Source organism: Caloenas nicobarica, chromosome Z (genome assembly GCF_036013445.1).
Source record: "Caloenas nicobarica isolate bCalNic1 chromosome Z, bCalNic1.hap1, whole genome shotgun sequence".
NCBI classification, from domain to species: Eukaryota; Metazoa; Chordata; class Aves; order Columbiformes; family Columbidae; genus Caloenas; species Caloenas nicobarica.
This window is the reverse complement of record NC_088284.1, coordinates 80,722,399-80,743,967: the sequence shown is the minus strand read 5'-3', so window position 1 is coordinate 80,743,967 and position 21,569 is coordinate 80,722,399. Positions and strand designations below refer to the sequence as shown.

Genomic DNA, 21,569 nt, shown 5'->3' with positions numbered 1-21,569 from the left:
TTGGAGCTAATTATGTTTAGAATTCAACATTTTAAAAAGAACTTGATAACAGAACAGAACAGGTGATATCTTAGGTATTTCTATTTATGGCACTGGGGTTACATGAAAGGATTTAATATGTTGTACCATACTACACAGGGGTTTTTATATGGCGTGGGTTTTGTTCTTTTTGGTTTTTTCTTTTTTTTTTTTTTCCCCCAGATGAGCATGAGATGGATTTTTCTTTCCTAGATAGTGCTAACCTTCCTGTTGTTTTACTCTCTTTGATAGCTAAGAAATCTCAAATGCATGCATGTGAAAGCAGAGAAATACAAGTTTCATCTTTTTGTATGTTTTCTGTTCAGTATGTTTTCTGTTTAGTAAACAGTCACCTAACAATCTAAGCAAGGATCCTGTGCCATTTGTCACAATTTCTTGTCAGGCAGGCCTACACCCACTGTGAGCAGAAATTCTCACAGCCGAAAAATTTTATCCCATTATTGATAGAAGTGCTTGTTGGAGCCTCCTGTTCTTGCTGTTTGTCTGCACACCTTAGGGCTGTGCATCCAGGAAGGACACGTATATGTGGTTAAAAATGTGTTTATTCACTTCCCTGTCATCACACTTGTTGCATTCAAAAGTAATAATTTGGATTTTGAAATTAAGATATATTAAATCTTGATTTATGCACTTTGGTGGAACATTTTTCATTTAGGTCGATATTTTGCATTGAAGATACAATTGTCGTATTTTTTGTTTGATGTAACTTATGGTTATGTAGTAGTTTACATTTAAACTTTGGTTTAAATCAAAACTATACCCCACAGTAGTGTATTCCTGGCTACCCATTTTGTGATCGTTATGCTTTACAGTATTCTGTAATTTTAATCTGAAATTGACCAAACATATATTACTTAAAAAAAAAAATTGCTTATCACTGAACAGCCCTAGTGTAGATGACCAAAATACAGCTTTATAATTCTTAAATGTAGTTATTTTACAGACTTAATTTTCCTTGACCTTGTGTAGTAAGATACTGTTTTCATTGACTACCCATTACTTCAAAGTAGAGGACGGAGGTGAAAGATCAGTCTGTGTCACCTTTGGTTTTTTCTTCTTCGTGAAAGCGATGGCAATTCTCATTGTGACAGAAAACTATCTGGAGTTTGGACTGGAATCGGGTAACACCTTTCTTTAGTGTTTGCAACAGCGCATTCATGATCTGAAAAATTTAGTGTTTTAGGTGTTTTTGAGAATACCTGTGTTAAAATGAACTCTATAATGTTGTACACTTCTAAGAAATTTTGCTTTGGAATGCAGATTCTGAGCTATATCCTCACTATATTCCCTGCTTTCTTTTAATTAGTGTACTCTTTGCCTAGGTTGGTCGTTTTGTTAATTATATTTGCCTTCCAGTTTTACATATAACCTATTTTGCCTTTTGTAATAAAGTGAAGCTACTTTACTAGAAAAAAAAGTACTTAGGTTTGTAAAAAATAATGTTAGTTTTATTCATGTTCATGAAGTGTACAAATACCAGAGCTGTTAATAATCAAGTTTTATTGCATTATGGCGTACTAATTAGCACATGAAAGACCTATGCTGGACAAATGAAAAGTTGTTTAAAAGATGACCTGTTACCTAGCATTTTATTTAGAAAAGGGGATTCTACATTTGCACCTTAATAAAATACATAAAATACATTTCTCTTTGCAGGATTCTCGAATTTCTCAGAAAGCGCTATGAAGTTTCTTGAAAAGCAGGGTTTGGAATCCCAGTAAGTTTCTGCAAATATGTTTGTTTGCTTTGTGTGTGCATTTATAATTGAACCACTTGGATTTTCTTAGCAAGCATTTGTCTTGCACTTTTTGCACTCGTATGTGCTTATAATTCTGTAATAATGTGAAGAGGTAGGTTAATGAAAATAATTCGTCAGTACTCACAAGTAACTTGTTACATTTGTGTTTTCTCTTTTTAGTTTGGACATAGTTTCAATCCTGACATTTCAGTTGCAGCTCATGAAATACAGTTCAGAACTATGAACATTTTTTAAAATGGTAATTCCCTTCAGCTTTGCAAGGATTGCTAAAAAATAGGTATTTTTTTGCCATTCCTGTGGTACACAAGAAGGATGAGTGAGCAGAAGCTACAGATAGAGCTTTAGGAGGAGTATATTTTGTCTTTCAGTCCTGTTTTCAGGTTGGAATAGTATTTTCCTTTTATGCAAAATCATCTGCTTGCTACAGGACATCCAAGTTTTGTATAGTCTGTCAGAGGAACATGCCATAGCTTGTGATGTTACACAAATAAACAGTTGCTGTTGTAAACAGCCTTTGTGTACTGTAAAAATGATTTCTGTTACAATTCTTTCCTTATACACATGCCCCAAAATGCATTTATGGGGTATGTCATCACTGTGGGAGTGCAACTTTTTAATTTCTTTCTTGGAAGTTCTTATGTGTCATGCAGAATCTATGGAATAGCTTTATTTTTGAGGAACAGGAGTTTCTTTAAAGTAGATGAATGTGTCATTTATGAATAAACTCATGGGAAATTCGTCCCATGTGTTTCTTAGCCTTTCTTCACTCTGCTTTTCCAGAGCTATTGCAAGTTTACTAACTTCTGTATTAATTTTTCTCTGAAGTGTTTATTTTTTGAACTTTTGCAGTGCTTTGGCTGTTTACAGAAGCAGTTGAGTTGATGATGGTGTCTTATGCTAGTTTATATGACAAAGATTAAGAAAGAATATGAAAGTCACATGGATCACTAGATTTGTTTTTGCTCCTCTTTAATCTGTGTTAGTTACATGTCACGTCTTCTTTTAATGTAATCCAGCATTCGTTAATTCCATAATTCAGTTGATCCTGGCTATTTTTTTTCCTGCAATTTTTTTTTTAACTCCATAGTTCATTAAAACAAACTATATTGGTCACTTGGAAGAGACACGTTGATTTGCCATGGGTATGTTTTAGATAAATCTGTGAAAAACTGTAGTAATAACAGTTTAGTAGTGCCTTTTAATGGATCACGGTAGAATGTAAGTCGTATAACTTAAATATCCATTTTGCCTTTGCCCAGGTAAAGTTATGATACATCTCTTCCTCTCTTAAAAACATAATCACTAAATTCATTCTATTAGCTGTTATATAATTTGTTGTTAATTACAATATAAAGTTATTCTTTTTTTGTTCTATACCAACAAATTTAACATCTTATAGGCAGTAGCTTAGGTTTTCTGTTCTTTCTAGGAAATAAGTAGGTGACTTTTTAAAATTTTAACTCTTGATTGGTTTGTAATAATTTTGGTATTCCAGAGTAAAACTATAGAATACTGTTTGTGTTTTGTTTTGGTTTTTTGGTTTTTTTTGATTGAATGTTAGATACTGTTGAGTTGAAAGTAGTCTCTGATACCTCCCCTACCCAACTTCTTCCCCAAGAAAATGCTTATTTCCTTTCTTTTCTTTTAGGGGTCCTGTGTCTAAACTAACCTTCAAATTGTTCCTGGCTGTTCTGTGTTCACTTATTGGTGCTTTTTTGACATTCCCTGGCTTGCGACTGGCTCAAATGCATCTGGATGCTCTGAATTTAGCAACAGAAAAAATAACACAGTAAGAGAAAATATATGCACATAGATATATGCTACTCAGTCTTAAATCTTTAATGTCTGAACATAAACAAAGCGAACTATTCCAACAAGAAAGGTAGTGACTAAGACTTCTGTTGCTGCTTTCTGTATCTCAAGCAGACTTGCCACCTGCCTCTTTCTGCTCAACCTGTGCTCTGCCAGTCTGTTACATTCTTTGCCTGGTAATTAGAGTACCAATTAAAAGGAGTATTCATTTCCTCCAGCAAGAGCTCCACCATGAATGTTTCTGCTTACTGCTTCCTTTCTCCCATCATGTATTTTTGGAAGTTTAGATAACTGTCAGGAAGTAGAGGTGCAACCGTAGCATTTTTTTTCCACCTCCACCTCCAGGGGTGTGTCATGTGTTCAATAAATTTAGGGTAAGACACAAAGAAAAGATGACCCAAAATATTTAATTAAGGGTCAGATGTTAACACCAGTTTAAAGGAATATTTCAGTTTTTAGCCATCGTCGAGTTTGATAGTAAAATGTTTTCTCGATTTAACTATTCTCTTCAGTGTTGTTTGGCTGAGAAACTCCAAATGTCTTTCATAGATCTTGACCTTTGATGTTTAATATATGTTAATGACAGATTCTGCAGTATAGGCCATTGTGATCATTTAATCTGGTCACTTTCCTAAGAGAACCGTTATATTCTTCTGATACATAAATTATTTATGCTCAAACTGCCTTTTTTTTTTTTTTTTTTTTTAATCCCCCAGAAATGCCCAGCTTAAAAATTAAACTGTGATTAAAGTGGGTCCTTCACTTTTGGTAAATTTATAAGCAAGTGCTCTGTGTTATACTTGCACTCCTTTTGGTTGAATGCATTCCAGGTACAGCTGCAAACTGTTGCCTTTTGTTGTATCTGCTGTTTAGTTCCTGTGTGTAGACTGTGACTAAGTCACTTCCTAATCTGTTCTTTCCAGCTAAATAAAGTAAACTGCTTAGTTTTTCATTTTTATAGTTCTCAATATTTTTAAAATTTCTTGTGCCTTTTCTGTAAGCATCTTCTAATTTTCCAACATCTTCCTTGATCTTGGACATGAAAACCTAGAAAGAAATATAAAATTATCTTCAAAAGTCTACTAGTACTTTGACTATTCAACTGGAACAATATAAAAATGACATTAAATGGATATCAATGTGATTAGGTAATGCAGTTATAAACCAAGAATCATTGCCAAGTGCTAGGTTCTGCCTGGCCTGAAGAGATTGCTATTTTTCCTTAGTGATATGTTTTTTTATCAATGAGTAGATCATTATTGACTGTTTGCAGTTGTTTGACAGTGACTAAAGGGGATTAGTAAATGAGGATGATGTGTTGTGGATACAAATCTCTTTGAGTGCAGAATAACAGTGCCCTTCTCTGCAGTCAAATACATGGTCCACTTTTTGGAAAAACAAACAACAAAAAATCCCAACACTCTCCCCAAAATGCCTCAAGCCGCCCAAGAAAACCACCAGCCTCCAAGCTTCCTCCAAAAAATCCCAACCAACCAAACAACCAAAAAAAAACCAGAGGGGACAAGCTTCCTTTCCCACTGCATTGCGGAATGGGAGTAAGTTTTTTTTTTTTCCTTTTTTCAAGTAAACAGAATAAAAATAACCTGCTGTCCCTTTTAGTTTTGATAGCTTGGTCCATTTTTTTTTCATCATCAGCAGTATCCTTTCCCTGCATATATTTTGAAGTCTCCTTAATCAATTTGTACCATTTTCGTACACATCTCCTCATTTTCCAGAGCCTGCTTCAGGAGTCTTTCAGCCTTTCTCCCTGTACTCAAATAAACAGAAAGGGACTCTTGCCACCCTTTGGCACGTTCCAGTCCATTAGCTCAGTAGGATGTCTTAAATCAGCAGAAGCTCAGGTAAAAACTCTTTGACGAGTTACCGAAATGCTTTGGACTGTTCTTTGATGCTGTTCTGTTCCCTAGCAACACTGAATAACTATAGCAGTGTCTTTTTCTTCATCTGGAACCGATGACTCAAATGTGTGCATGTGATGACATTTTCTGAAACATGCAAAATGCTTTAATGGTTTTAGGAAGCTTGATAGTTGGAAATCAGTAAGGTCTTACGTTCTTTAGAGTAACTTTTGATTACCTCACATTTTCCGTAGTGTAGAAGTGCTTTGGTTGGAGATGGAAATGTAGACAAGCTGATAGTGAGGAAGCATTGCACTAGCAAAGCCACCAGACCTATAGATATTAATTTCAGGAAAAACTCCTGAAAGACTACAAAAGCGTACTACTTTTACATTAAATGTGCAATTTTGTACAATGCTTTTAAAATGGAACAGCTGTGCTTGCCTTTTTTTTGTCTGAGTACGTTTAATTGAATGTAAGTACCAAGCTACATTTAGTCAAGGTTCCTAAGCAAAAATCTTCATTAAACTCGGAAATCCGACCTCTGAGAACCATTTCCCCTGGTCTGTATAGATAATGGAAATTAATCTGCGTACATTTTTAATAAAGCAAAAAGAAAAAGTAATATAACAGCATATTTTCTGTAATTATCCATCTGAGATGCTGACTCTCTAGATTCAAACTGTAATAGCTAGTGCAGTTTGGTATTATGCCATCATACGGAAATTTTCAACAACTGTCTTTTACTAAAGTGTGGCATAATACAGGTAGCTCCTTTGGTTAGATTATTAAAATATCTGAAAACCTGATTTATTCCAAAGAGCACTTTAAGTTGCAACCAGTGTGATTTCACAGTATATAAAATTACTGTTTTGTTGAAACACAAGTCATACCTATAAAATAGGGAAGTAATTTTCTTGTTTACCTTTCTCTCAACTGTTTGAATCTTTGGATTTCTCCTTTTGAATCTCTACCACCAGTTTCAGCAGTATGGTCATTGTTTGTATTTAATAACTTCCCCTCCTTTTTTTTTTTTTCTCTTCTTTCAGAACATTGCTACATATAAACTTCTTGGCACCTTTATTTATGGTTCTGCTGTGGGTAAAACCAATCACTAAGGACTACATTATGAACCCACCTTTGGGCAAAGACAGCATCCCTTTGTAAGATTCCCTTTAAAAATTATTTCTGGGGTATTGAGAGAAAAACCATAAGTTTAAGTAGTGCCCTGTGAAAATCATAGAAATGTAGAACGCTTAAAATTTAATAGTATCTGCCGTCAAAGGTATTGTGGAAGTTACAGCTGAGCTCTGAAGAGCTTCTGTTATTTCAGAAGAATGAGAATTAGTTGCAGAGTATTGAATGTTAAGTTTCCCAAAAAGCTGCTGTCTTCTGGAGTCTCCTTGGGAGTGATGGGTTATTCTTCCTAGGAGTGGAATATCATATCGCTGCCATCTTCTGGAACCTTGTATGTTACACACTGGTGTAGGAGAGCAGTGATTTCAGGGAAGACAGCTGAGATACATTGGCAGCATGAGAACTGACCTAAGTGATTTCTCTTACGATCTGTGTGCAGATGAAGTGCATATGGAATTGGCAGCTAAAATATTTAAAACATAAAAAGGGAAAGAATTTTCAAGAAGAGTGGTATCTGAAATCAAAATTGTATAAGGTAGCACAGGTGATCGTCATTGTTACTATAAGTCTAGATAATTCAAAATAATGTTCAAATAGACTTGAAACAGACATGATTGGCTGACATCTTTTGTTGCTTTCTAGGTCTATGATATGCTTCTAAGGTCATTCTGTGACCACTGAACTATTACATGGAACATCGCAAATATTCTGTGCTTCTGTTTTGTTCCTCAGTTTATCTTAAAATGAGGGTTGTGCTATAAAAGGGTACCTAAGGCAACTGAAGTACATGTTTTCTATCTAGAACTGTGTGTCTCAAAACCTGCAACTTTCTGAGCAAGCTTGTTTTTTGGTGTCCTGTCCTGGTTACTCAGAATTTAAGCATTTAAGCGCTGTTCTGGTTACTAATTTGGATCTGATGCTGTGATAGGGCTACTGCAAAGCAGCAGTAGCGAGAGAAGCAGAGAGCAAAAGTGAATATTACTTGCACATGAACTTCATAACTGTAGCTTGTGCATTAAGTATTTTTGACAATACGCTTCAAGGTTTCTTTACAGATGAAACAAACAAATAACTCTGTAACATTAGGTGACCTTTGGAAAACAGCATTACCCTTTTTTTCTTTTCTTTTATCCATAGAATGTCAGAAGATACATTTGACACCGTGAGGCTGTGGATTATAATCCTGTTGTGTGCTTTACGGTTGGCTATGATGCGTCGTCATTTACAGGCTTATCTGAATTTAGCCCAGAAAAGTGTGGATCAGATGAAAAAGGAAGCTGGCAGAATAAGTATGGTTGATTTACAAAAAATGGTAAGTATGATGGCACTGAGGTTACGTATTTGGAGTGCTCTGTCTGTACAAATTTTTTTTTTTTCCCCCCACTTTTTTGTCTTCTGGGGCACTGATGCTGAAATCTGAATGAAACTTCCTAAACTGTATCTTTATAAAAATAACACCATTACAGAGGAATTCTGCGACCAAAAACATGCAGAGATGTTTCATCCATATTACACAGATGGCCTGTCCTAAGTTATCTGGAAGTTGTTATAAGAGGTCCTGTCATGAATTGTTCTTTACAAACATGCAGTGTTGCTGTTCAGCATGAGTAGCAGATCTTGGGGAGGGCACAGGAGCTACAACATGGGAAAAAAAAAATTGAACTTAGAAGAGTAAAATACTGTTGATTAAGCCCAACTATATTTTTTAAATTGAGGCAAAATTTAAGATAAGGTGGTCATATTTTGAGATAAAATGGGACATGTTTAATTCTGTCAAGCCACTCTCAAGTACACTCATGGAGTTACAAAACTGCACATCTTGTTACTGTGGCAAAGGAAAAATTTATTTGCTTTTCTTTTTTTCAAAGAAAAGTAATAAAACGTACCATCAACAAAACAAGGAGGTAGAAATTCATAAGCATGTAGAATGATGTTGTGTGTTGCCTGCAAAATAAACTTATATTTCTAGCGTTAGATGATAGTGCTGCCTGGTGATCTTTATGAGTTGGGGTGTTTTGGAGGAGGAATATTGGAGTTTACCAGAAGACAAAGATTCCTCTCTTAGGATTGTCACTGTTACTTATCTTGTCCTTGGCTTCACTGAGTATCTGAAGGTTGTAAGTGGATTATGCAATAGTTATTTACAAAAAAAGTGGCTAGCAATTTCCTTCAGAAAAAAGGTTAGGAAATACAGGTGGCAGCCACTGGTTAGGACAGAACTGTGCTGAGTGCTGTGAATGCATGATTTTAGTTTTGAGAGGTTCCATCCCATCTGTAAAAGAACAGTATCTTTTCTATGCGGTGGTTCTTAAGTCCATTTATCCAGTATCTCTGTATCTTCTCTTTAAGAAGGCCATGGCCACAAAATGAAGTCCTGTCTTGTTTTGCTAGCCATATTTGCTTTATCTCCTGAACTGCCAGTGAAGGCTTTCCTATCTGTCATTCTACAGTGATCGTTACTTTTTATTTTGTTCTTTATTATAATCTATCCATTACCTTACACTATTTTTTGTCTCATGCCTTTTTTCTTCTGTCAGTGTCTTACTACATTTTCTTCTTATGTTACTTTTTTGATGCTTGCTCATCATGAAACTCTTTGAGGTTTTGGAGCCTATTTCCAAAAATGCCATGTCTGCCTTCAGAATTTTTGGCACTCTGTATTCTGTTTTTTTCTAAAATCCAGTTAGCTTTATTTCATTGCTTGCTTCCTATTGATTTTATGATTTTTTTTTCCTGTATTTTATCTAGTCTTTTAGTTCAATAGCTTATATAAAATATGTAATGTAACAATCTGGAGAAAGATGGAACAGATTTGGAGCAGAGAGAGGGATAAATCTGAGTGGATTTCAATGAACTGTAATGTATACATGAAATTAAGACCATTTAAACACTGTTATTGATCAACTACTAAGGAAAAATCATCTTGGCATTGTTTTTAAATTACTAGTGTTTCACAGTTGGAAATATTAAAAATATCTTGCTTTTGAAAAGGGACTGCAATATTAACCAAACTTTCATTTACTTTTTATGAGGCTTTGGACTGTGACGACTACTTTGTTTTTGAAATGGAGTTTAGTTTGTAGTTCACTGGAGACTTTAAAAATTAAACTTATATTTAGCTTTGATTCTGGTCTATTGAAATAGGAATCTTTGAATGAAGACATGCAGTTTGCAGAAGCAAAGTTGATTCAGTTTGTTTTCACAGAACTGCTGTTTTTATTTGCTTTCAGCATTTTCTCTCAGGTTTGTAAATATCCTCAAGCAAGACTTTTTCATTAGGTCTTTTGAAGACTGTCACATGCCAAGACATGCTAGAAAAATTTTAAAGCAGCTTTCATGCATAAGTATTGTTTTTTTTAATAAATTGTTTGTTTTTCCTAGACATGTTCACAAAGCTTCGCTTTGATCAGCCGGAACTCATGAATTTCTTCTGTTTTCCCAGGTGGCTCGGGTATTTTATTATCTTTGTGTAATTGCACTGCAGTATGTTGCACCGTTGGTAATGCTCCTTCACACAACTCTGCTCTTGAAAACACTAGGTAGGCAAAATTGGATCAATAAAAATGTGTTCTGTTCTACATAGGGCTTTTATACTTTCAGCTTACTAAAGAGAATTAGAATATATGGGTACTTGCAATACAGACATACATTGTAGTTTTCTTCAATTTAAAACATACCAATGTGCCACTTCTAAGGTGTCGTGTTGCTCCTTTTGACATCTTCCAGTTATGTTCTAATTTGCTTGATTTATTTCTGAGAAATTGTGTAATACAAAAAATTAAGCTACTTACTTGCATTGAAATAGTTGTCTTTTTAAAACTATTTTAAAAGTGACCTGTATAAAGCATTGTTGACCTAACCTTATGAGCATCTGTTAAAGGAATTTCTTTCAGCTTTTCAGTCTTAACTGGTCTTCTTGAACTGAAATTGGGAGACATGTTGTTCATTTCATTATGGGGAAATCTGATGTTACTCTGTGTTTGTGGGTTTTTGCGGTGTGTGTTGTGGCTTTTTTTTTTTGCCTTTTTTTTTAATTTCTTTCTTGTGAGGGGTGTATTTCACAGCCTGCCACACAGTCGTGGCGTTCTTTTTGCAAAATGTCAGCAGAAAGGCTTTGTTAGGCTGTGATTCACCCCATTCTGGAGTAGACATGTACCTCTGAGATGAATCATACCCAGCACTGATAGGGGTCTTAAGGCAACTATATCACATGCAGATGTTAGGATGTCAAAAGTTAAGATGAATCCCACCCTAATAGCTTACTAGTATCATCAGGAGGCCATGCAGATAGATACAGTTAGTATTTTTTGAGTTCTAAGAACATTTTTTGTGTGTGTGTGAAAAATATATCTAAGGTGATCTATAGGGTGACAAAAATAACAGAACTTGAATTTAATTCTACAAAAATGTGTTACTCATTTCCTTTTAACAGGCAATTATTCTTGGGGCATCTACCCGGAACGGAATTCTGACACTCCAGTAGAAAACAGTCTGCTTTCCAGTTCGGTTTATTCTGAGTCTCCACCTGCTGATGGAAAGATGAAAGTAACTGTAGTACAAATAACAATGGCTTTGGGAAGCCTGAAGAATATTTTCACTCCTCTCCTGTTCCGGGGACTCCTGTCTTTCCTAACGTGGTGGATTGCTGCTTGCCTCTTTTCTACAAGCCTTTTTGGGCTCTTCTATCACCAGTACCTGACTGTGGCGTGAACAGGTCAACTGACAAAGCAAGTGTAAGGTCAAATACTAAATACAAACCCAGGTACCCAAGAGGAGATGAAGAGAAAAGAAGAAAACTATAAATGGAGAGCAAACATATCAGAATATTTTTTAAACACTTCCTCTGTGTTCTCAGGGTGAATATTCTTATAATGTTTAAAATCGCAACTGGGCTTGTTATTTTTGTTGTCCAAATGGTAGGTAACTAATTGAATTATGGTATCGGGACTGAGTGGAGTTATTGTGTGGCAGGTGGTGGTGAGCGTGCTGAAAAGTTGTGACCTCTGGGTACCTTGGTTTCCATAAATAGCAAGCCAACCTCAAAACTTTGTGTTTTAAGCATCAACAGTCAGTGACTGAACTGTGTTAGAAAGGGTACTGGTTATAGTGATGGTGGCTGCCTATCGATTAAATCTTGAAACTGAGCCATACAGTGAAAGGAGATAGGGGATTTAAAAAAAAAATTCTGTTGGATAGCTATTGATCACTTTTCTCTGTGAAAAATGAAATAATCCAACAGGACAAAAGAGATACTGTATATTACAGTAAGGGAAGTTGTATAAAATTTAAATTTAACAAGAGTAGATGTATGAACCTGACAGGTATTGCTGCCTAAATATTTTGCAGGAATGCCTGTGCAGTAAGAGGAGAGTTATAAAAAAATACATTATTTCTGTCCCTGTAGTCATTTTGAAGTACTGGCCATCTGTATTGGTGCTAATATTGATCCACAAATTCCATTTGGATTTTTTAAATTTCTTCTTTTCAGGTAATAGATAAATTCCATTGAATTCACAAAACAATGCAGCAGATTTGTGACACCAATCAAACATTTCAAAACAGTTTAATCCTGCTGACTGAGAGTGTATGTATCTGTGTAATGTACATATAAATATATATTATATATTAAATATATAATATATATGAAGTTATAAAGTATGGAAACTTTATTTTAAATCTCTGAATGTATCTTACAGGGCTGTGGGAGAGGGGTGTATGTGTATCTAGTAATTTCGAGATCCCTTTGGAAATGAAAATTAAATTGATTTTGAAAGTTCAGTTGAAAGGGCTATTTGTTTTTGGTGCCTCTTCAAAGGTACTTAGCTGTACTAGAGAACTTACATTCTTTTGGAAGAAAAGATCTACCTAAACTGTTAATCTTCAAGTTTCTGCTCTGTCAGATCATCATCTTTTGCCACTGTAATCTGTGTTAACTTGGCCATATAGTAACAACTAATATCTCTTGGATTCAGAAATAGATTTTCTGTATAACAAAACAGCTATAGTAAGGAGGAACAAAGCATTAACCTTACAAGTTTCGCTTAACTAAGGGGATAGATTCCAAGTATAAAAACATTGTAAAACGAAGTATAATGGCAGTTTTTCAGATGTTTTGTGTAATGGCAAAACAGAGATGGGAATTTATATAAAGTAGCATTTTTCAAAAGTTAATATTACACTTTGCAGGGGTCAGTGGGTTTTTTTTAACTAATACTAGCTGGTTTTTATGTTTCTGTTCTTTTTTTCTCGAATTTGTGTATGGCTTTGGAATATAATATGCATTTATAAATGGAGAAGCTTAACTAAATATTTAATAGGTAGCAAACTTACCATATGGGAAAACAAACTGTCAACAAATGCAGAAAATTAAGGATTTAAGCTGGTGACAAACTGTATTACTGTGTTGAATACCTTTTAAGTTATTTATTAGTTTATTAAATTGCATTTACTGATACTAGGGAAGGTTTTGTGTGCACCAGCTAGTACCTACCGCATGTGTTTTGGATGTTTGAGAACACTTTGCATGATGCTGCTGGTTTCGTTGCAGCGTGGTATTTCAGTGCTGCTGGTTCTGCAAGCTTTGTTTTTTGACGCTGACTATTTTATAACTAACGGGGACAAAGGCTTAGCTGTGTGAATTGGCCTAAAGAAAAATATTTGGCTTCATGGATTCAGATCTTGAAACATTCCTAGGAAATGTCTTTCAGATTATTAGAATGACAAAACATGACAGGTCCAACAATACTGGACCCACTTTCTATTAGTTCAAAATGTATCACTACTAATAGAATTAATAGAGCCAGCTTTGAAGTTATAGTTAGATATCCAATGTTAATGTTTTATTCAGGAAAATAAAACAATATCATCCGGTGTGATTCTGATGGTGAACTTGGCTAAAGAAGCTCACTGTGTAGGAGAGAGAACCTGTTATTGCAACGTGAAGGGTAGGAATAAACTTTGGATACTGGAGAAGACTTAAAAATAATGTAAAGTAACAGAGTTTCTGTTGGCATAGATATTTATTCTGAAAGCTCATAAGTAAAAGCAAACTGTAGCGCTATAATATTGCATTCAGCAAAGGTATTTGATTATGTACGTAGCTGAGCTTCACAGAGCTTTTGGTAGGAGCTGACACTGTCTTATTCTTCAGACATCACACTGACCACAGTGAAAAATAAGCACCTGGATGCCACTCATCTTAAGATCAACGCTTGTGGCCGTTGCTGTTTCATTTTTCTGCAGAACTCAATGGTTGACCTTCTGGTCAGCAGCCTGATCTGCGTGGGAGATGATCTTTGGATCTATTTAATCCTTATATGAGTCTAGGAGGCTTATTAAAAACTGAAATATAGCAGTAAACGCCTTTGAAATGTGAGGTGGCAGTGAAACTGGAGGGCGTGTATTGCTGTGGTTGTGAGCACTTCTTCCTACAACTACCTGATATACTCAAAAGTGACTTTTAAAGTAAAATAGCAACCCTGGCAGTCCTGGCTTCTGTATATTAATATATTATGTAAGCTTCAAAGGAATGTCTGCTAATTTCTTTAGTAAGTTCCTTTAAAACAGCAGCTGGCAAATGCCTTTTTTTTTTTTTTTTCCGTGGAGTCCATTATCAGCACCTGGGGGACAATGAGGGCATGCAACTTACAGGAATGGAAAACCAAGTAAAAGGTGATGGAGGGGTTAGTAGTTGTTATTCAGGATTCTTAAACACTTAATTTCTGAGAGATTTTAGAAGGAAAGGTACCTTTGAGAACAAATGTATGTTTCTTTCTTTCTTCCCTCCTTGATTCAGATCTCCCTTTCTCACTCCAGTAATGTGACTCGTTAGCTTATCTCCTTTTTCCTGGGCACAGCTTTTTCCCCACATCCCCTACACAGGATTGATTGGGGTAAATTAGTTCAGGATTATATTTTGAATTTTGTTGTCTTGGTTTAAATTAATCTATTTTTGAAGGATCAGTTCCTTTAAAATAGTTTAAATCACTTTGGATCCCAGCCGAAATATGAACAAACTTGTGAATGCTTGTTTAAATACTGCACTTTTATTATGGGAATCTCTTCCAGGGGTGTCAAAGTCATTTTCACCGGGGGCCACACCAGCCTCACGGTTGAATCAAAGGGAGGAATGTAATTTTAGGACCGTATAATGTAACTACTCCTACATTTATACGGTCCTAAAATTACATTCCTCCCTTTGATTGAACCGTGAGGCTGGTGTGGCCCCCGGTGAAAATGACTTTGACACCCTTGCTTTAGACAAAGTATTAAGATAGTGATAAATCCAAGTCTTCCAGCAAGAAGTCCAAACATAACACTTGGGCTATTTCTGAACTTAGAGAACTTGATCACGAAAAGGAGAATGGATTATAACAAGCCCATTCTTCCCCTTTGCACTTACCCTCTTTGGATATTTGCTAAAGATACAGGATTTGCCAGGTTTTGAGGTATTTTTAGCTGCACAGTTTTTCCTCTTCCAGAACTCTCTTGCTTAAGAGTAAACAGATAAAGTAATGGGGCAAAACCAGGTAGTATCAGTACAAGAAAACATGCCTGGTACAGAAGGACGTGCTTTAGAAAGTTCGTTTCCACGGCAGTTGTTCTTCACCGTCATCGAGTCACAAATACTGGAGATGTGTGACGAGAGATGTGTGATTACCTGGGTTGTAAAGTGAAACTCACCTATGAACGAAAATGCCACCAATATACATGAACATAACAATTAGGTACAGTGTATAAAATTGTTAGTGACTGAAAAAATGTCAGCTAACCTTGAACTATTAAAAGTTTTGTATTTTGTCACTACAGCTCAATGGTAATATTGGATTTACCACATAGAAAATTAAAAGTATTTAATCTTAAGGCTGCTGGAAGGCCATACAAAGTAAAAGGCCTTATGCCTCTTTATTTTCAAAGGCCTCTGTTTTACTTCTGAAAATAGCTTTTTCTCCAGGGAAGGTTTTTGAACAGTCTTATAAATGCGATACTTCACGTTTTGTCATATGACACAAGCTGCACATGTGTTTGTTAGCCACAAAAATTCTAGACGTAACCCCACAGTTCATTTCGTCACTACAAAGTTACTAGAATGTTTTTAGTTAAGATTGAAGAGTTTAGTGCTTGGTAAAAATGGAAACATTGATTGGAAATGAGGCCAAAGAAAGTTGTGTGTTCTCTTGGAGAAATCTTTCTATGATGGCTGAGCAAAATCTTAATAGGGGAAGGCAACAGCAAGTCACTTTATATCCTAAATGAAGTATTAAATGCGAATGTTTACCATTATGACTGTTATTTTCAGCATCTGCAGCCTAAATCCCATATGGTAAACTAAGAACAATATTTTAACCTCACTGATTCTTACTCTAAAGAGCATGTAGGCAACAAGTATCGAAAACAAATACGTGATCTAGTTAAGCAAGCTGGCACATTCAGTCTGTGCATCAGGGTGATTTTTTGTGTGCGTGCAACTTCTTTAGGAAGGTTTGCTGTGCTCGGTGGCTCCTGCAGCACGGGGGCTGAAATGGATGTGGTGTCTCCCGTCCTGACACGAGACTGAAGGGTTTTCCTCCACCATGGGTGAGGTTGTGAGGCCAAGACATTATCTCAAGGCTGCTCTTGCTGAGATCTGTGTATGCTGCACTTTTTCAGGTCTCTCACTGTGGATTGCCGGGAGAGTGATGCTGCACTGGACATAGTTTCTCATGCCAGTGTGCATGTATTTTTATAACTTTGGTTTCGATGGCGTTTTTAATGGAAATAATTTTAAATCCTGATATCATGGGTCATCTTTTCGTTTTCTTAATTAATATCAGTGCCTGCAAGTAGAAGTCAAATACTTCTATGCTAAATTTTTTTTTTTAAACTTGATGTCCGGACTGAAGTATTAACAAGTATGCCATTTTATAGTGACGTGTGAAATTCACAAAACTTTTTTCATATGTGGTCACACATCAATCTGTCCATATTAGAATTTGCAGCATTTCTCTCAGCAGCATGCTATCCATATGACTCTACTATTTATAAAAAAAAGTAAACACCTCAGAGTTTTGAGAGTAGCTTTTCACCAATTCCTTAGTAGTAGGCCATTTCTATTTATTTTATGATGCTGCTAGGTGTTTTCTAAAACCTGGCTTAAAATATCTTGTGCGTAAAGTCAACCTTATTTGCTTTTCCTGTGTTCATTGTAACTCTGCTTCCCATGTATGTTCTGAGCTTCAAGAATGCATATTTATAGTTTTGATAAAAACCTAGGACAAAGAAAAAATGCACCAAAAATTTTATTTCATAACTACAGTTCATACCTGTGTCATGATGTGCCAACAAACAGTTTTTATTTTTCGTGTCTTCAATCATTCCTTTGTCCCATTGTTAACAATCTCGCACATTTTCAATATGTAACGTTTTCTAGAAAGAATACGTGTGGGGATATGCTCTGTAATAGCAATCACGGGAAACTTTGTCTAATGTTTCAGTCTTCCCATTTGTGTGAGCAAATATTAATGTAAAGATGCTATTAAATAATTTAAGCCTAAAACTTCTCGTAAGGTAGACTTGTTATAAATTGCACAGGGAACATGCTCCAAGTTGTAAATATTTTATTTTAAATATGTCTCTTTGTTGCTGGGAACAGATAAATTCAGTGTTGTTGTTCTGTTAATAGTCTTTTTTTTTTGTCTTTTTAAGTGAAAAGCACATAATACTTCCTACTTTAGAACAAACCTACAAACAAAAGACTCCCCTTCCCTTCATTTCATTATTTGCCAAATGGGAAAGACACTGATATTATCTATGTAAATTCTAGCTTTCTCTTATTGCTAAATTACTGTTAAAACACAATTTTTATAGTTACAGCTTTACAGGTGTTAAGACTGTCGTACCTGGCAGTGCTGTCAAATGGCTAGTGCATTATATTGACCTGTCCTGACGGGTGTTGCGTTTACCTGCTGTTCCAGAACAAATTGTCTCGTTTGCTTTAAGCTTTGGAGGTTAATCAGGGTCTGTGAACAGGAGAGCGCAGCACACATTGGAAAAGCTGGAGAGTTGCTCTGTTTTGGGTTGGGATTTTGTGGGCATTTGTTGGTTGGTTTCTTGGGTTTTTTGAGTTGGTGTGGGTAATACTTAGGTACAATTACAACAAATAATAAACAACCTACAGTAACATTGCATTATTCTTGTACACTCTAGACTGAAGTGCCTGAACGTGGGTGGTCTCTAGAGGACATGCTTTAATTTTTTTGCATGTCGCTTTGTAGTTATTTTGCTACATAGCAGAAGGTTAAATTTTGGAAAGAAAATGTAAGGACTGCTTGCTATAAAATTATTGTTTCCTTACAGTTTTTGGCATATAGAATGTCCATGTGTGTTTATGGGTTATTACAAATCAGAGTCTGAAGAAATCTTTTCCATTCCTGTTACTTTAATGATAATCTAACAGCTTTGCTCATTCCCTTTCTGGCTGTAGAACACCCCACTGCTGCCTGTGAATCTAGTTTTCTTTTTTTGTGACCGAGGGAGAGGACTTGCACAGTTCTGAAAGGGTCGACTTTAACAAAGTTTTGTAGGGACACCCTGGGTGTTGTTATGCCCCAGTTCCGCAGGCACACGAGTGATTTCAGCCAGGTAAGTAGTTCTGCTTGAGCTCAGAAAGACACATTCTTTTATTATTTTTTTTCTTTTTTAGATGCCATTAGGGTATCGAGTAGTGAAACCACCTTTACCTTTTGAATATTTCCCTGCCTCTGAGAACAGCAAGAGCTGGAGGTGGAACCTGCCAGGTCTGGTTCAGCAGGGAAACTAAAAACGTGAGGAAACAGCAGGTGCCTACTCTCGAGTTAATTGCGTGTTCTAAATGTGAAGTGCTTGTAAGCTGAGGTGGTGTTGCTGATTCTAATCTACCAAAGGAAGCCTTCCTCTGAGGAAGGCTTATAAAAGCATTTTGAGCTCCTAGCTCTAAAAAGTGGCTGTAGCAATCTGTACTGTATATAGTATACTGTTTGGGAAAACTTGCTCCAGTAAGCTTACTAAACGTTTCCTTACACTATGTGTAAGGAACTACGTTGCTTTTTGTACTGTAGAGCACTGAAGAAGCTGGTTTTGTCTTGCTTAGTGTTACCACGGATCAGGCAGCATTTTATTAACGTGAAAATACTAAGAACTGATCTGTCTTTTAAACACCAAAATTCCTTTAATATCAGTACATATTGCAAAGTGAAGCAAGATTCTTATTCCCCGGTCACTCTGTTGAAATGTTATAATTTAACTTCGTTTTTATAATGCACACATTATTAAATTTATATCTTTTAGTTGCTAGTGGTAATACCACAGCAAATCTAAGAGAAGCTGTGATGTCTGCTGTGTATCAACTGCCCCATCACCTTGTTTGCCTTTGTAAAGCGTCGATCCATGTTGGACATTTAATGTCTATTGCAGTGATGCTCCTATAGTATTTTAGTATCCCTACATGTACTCTGCATGTCTTGCATTTGTGCACTGTAAAAGGATAGACTGTTTAACAGTACTTTAGGTTTAAAAAACCTTCCTTTATTTTATATAGTATTTCCCATATCCAAAATAGGGCAATTTCTAAAGCCAAAGATCAATAAATGTTTATTGTCTTATCAGTGTGAATTTTTTTGTTACCAATTTTGTATGATGCATCCCGCTTTTTATCAACTTGTGCAAAATCCCCAGGTTTGCCAAAGCATGTGTAGTAACCAGACTTTTTCTCAGTTTCTGTGGTAGCCCAGATTGTTTTTTTTTAAAAAATAACTGAGTAGACCATTTATCCCCTCCTTGTTTGGGGTGCAGCAGAATAAACAGTTTTGTAGTGTAAATGTAGATAGTGTCTAAATCACATGAGCAGGAGTTTACCCACAAAGAACCACTTATAGATTTGATATAAATGTTTTCCTTTCTGAGTGTTTTAGAATTACAATTTGGGAACAGTTTAACTTCTTCTGAAAGGATCAGCTGTACAATGTGGTGAGTGGAGGAAAGTCTCCAGCGGGGGGATTGGACTGGATGAAGAAACTTCTTCTCAGTGAGGGTGACGGAACACTGGAACAGGCTGCCCAGGGGGGTTGTGGATTCTCCTTCTCTGGAGACATTCAAAACCCGCCTGGACACCTTCCTGTGTAACCTCACCTAGGTGTTCCTGCTCTGGCAGGGGGATTGGACTAGATGATCTTTCGAGGTCCCTTCCAATCCCTAACATTCTGTGATTCTGTGTGATTCTGTGATTTGTGATCTTTTGAGGTCCCTTCCAATCCTTGACATTCTGTGATTGTGTCATACAGAGCTCAGACAATTAAAAAAGCATCCATCCCTCTGCTCGCTACAGCCTTCACTGCCATGGAGATGTGTGCTCTGCTCTTCCAGCTCTTCACATTTGTTTGCTGTGCAGCAAGAAGCAGTTGTGAAAGCCTTGGCAGCTGCCCCTGGAAGGGAGGTGAGCCTTTGATTTCAAGGGTTGTCTGAAGTCTTGCTTTTCGAACACATCAGCTTCACACTCCAAAGCCCCACTCGTTTACTGGGTCTTCAGTGAAGAAAACTAGCAAGGCTGACCTCTGCTGCCAAGCACAAGCCTGCGTGATCCAGCGTAGCAGCCTAAAGACCATCCAGCTTTTGGAAATCTTAATTTTAGCAGGACACGTTCTGTGGTGGAGGAAGGACTGGAAATGCACTCCAGCCAAGAGGCATCTGGTACCTGTCCTGTGCTAGCTGCTCTGGACGGGGCTGAGAAAATAATGAAGATGTTAATGTTTTGATTCACATTTTATGAAGAATTTTCCAAGATATAATACAATTATTGTTGCCTGCCTGCTTAATATAGACAGGCTATTAACGGGTGGACTGCAAAAGAGGTGCAGCAGAGACTGGGAGATCACTCAGATAAATATTCAGTTTCCCTCTAAATCTGCATCAAAAAATAGAAAATAATTTGTTAGACTTGTTCTGTCGTCAATCCTGCAATTTTTTTCTGCTTCTCATAATACCCGTGTTTAAAGACCTGTGTGAAACACTGTTGAGGGTTTGTGTTTTGCTTTCCCAGCCCTGATGGGTCTGGGGGAAAGGTGGCTTCTCAGTGAAGTGTGGAGCCACTTGGTGGTTCTGTCTCTCTTCAAAGCTGAAAGGAAAATAAAGCATCCTTCATTCTGAATTTCGAAAATTCACAACCTGATTTCAGTCATTTTGGATAACCAATACGTGCCCATGTTCTTCTCAGCAGTCAAATTTGAAAGCAGTTTTTCAAGGAGTGTAGAACTTGCATGATTTCTTGAAATGCTCATTTTTATAAATGTATGAGGTGTAGTGTGAAGCAGTTGTGCATACATCAGAAACGAAAATAATGTGGACTCCTGGTTGGAGTCAAATGTATCTGATGTTTTAGGATTACAACTGTCCGGTTGCTTCCCATTCATTTGAGTTATATTGGAAAAAGGATATACCCACAAGTTTTGGTCCTTGGTCCTGTTTTTTGGTATCAACCTGATTAGAAGAGTGAAAAATAAAAGTCTTCAGGCCAAATGTCTGTATTTTGCCAAAGCTGCCAGTTCCTCTTGTTCACGGAGTGCAATTAAGCTGTGACTTGTCATCTCCCAGGCAGCTCACGGAAGTGAGGATGGGAACACGAGGGGGGCACAGCAGAGTCATGTACCAAGGAATTTAGGCTGCGATTTACAGAATAAAAGACGTAGGAAGCAGTTTATCTGGGCAGGAGTTTGTTGACCGCAGCTGAACGCAATGTGGTGATTTGGCAGTTCGATATATTTGATTAAAAACCATGCGGGTTTTTTTAATCCATGACTCAGATTAAAAATACAAAAGGGGTGAGTTGGAGATTGTGCTGTGTAGCACAGGGTAAGAGGGACCAATGCCATAAAACTGCAGGGTGAGGTTTTCTGTGTCGTCGTTTTTCATTGCAAAAACCTGGGAAAGCTATAGAGGATTTAAGGACTAGAAAA

The 21,569-nt window shown here is 36.6% G+C and overlaps 1 protein-coding gene across 2 annotated transcripts in view; it reads left to right on the top strand.

Annotated features, from left to right (window-relative positions):
• The window catches only part of TMEM161B (transmembrane protein 161B), a 44,039-nt gene extending 29,373 nt beyond the window's left edge, over window positions 1-14,666 (top strand). The window contains exons 6-12 of one of the 2 annotated variants that reach the window (XM_065656116.1): window positions 1,009-1,160; window positions 1,696-1,756; window positions 3,447-3,587; window positions 6,519-6,632; window positions 7,744-7,918; window positions 10,049-10,145; window positions 11,039-14,666. In XM_065656116.1, the coding sequence (XP_065512188.1) occupies window positions 1,009-1,160; window positions 1,696-1,756; window positions 3,447-3,587; window positions 6,519-6,632; window positions 7,744-7,918; window positions 10,049-10,145; window positions 11,039-11,316 (1,018 nt within the window). In that variant the 3' untranslated portion in view covers window positions 11,317-14,666. The remainder of the gene's footprint in view (window positions 1-1,008; window positions 1,161-1,695; window positions 1,757-3,446; window positions 3,588-6,518; window positions 6,633-7,743; window positions 7,919-10,048; window positions 10,146-11,038) is intronic. The other variant, XM_065656117.1, reaches the window with a different exon arrangement.
• The last annotated feature ends 6,903 nt before the right edge of the window (window positions 14,667-21,569 follow it).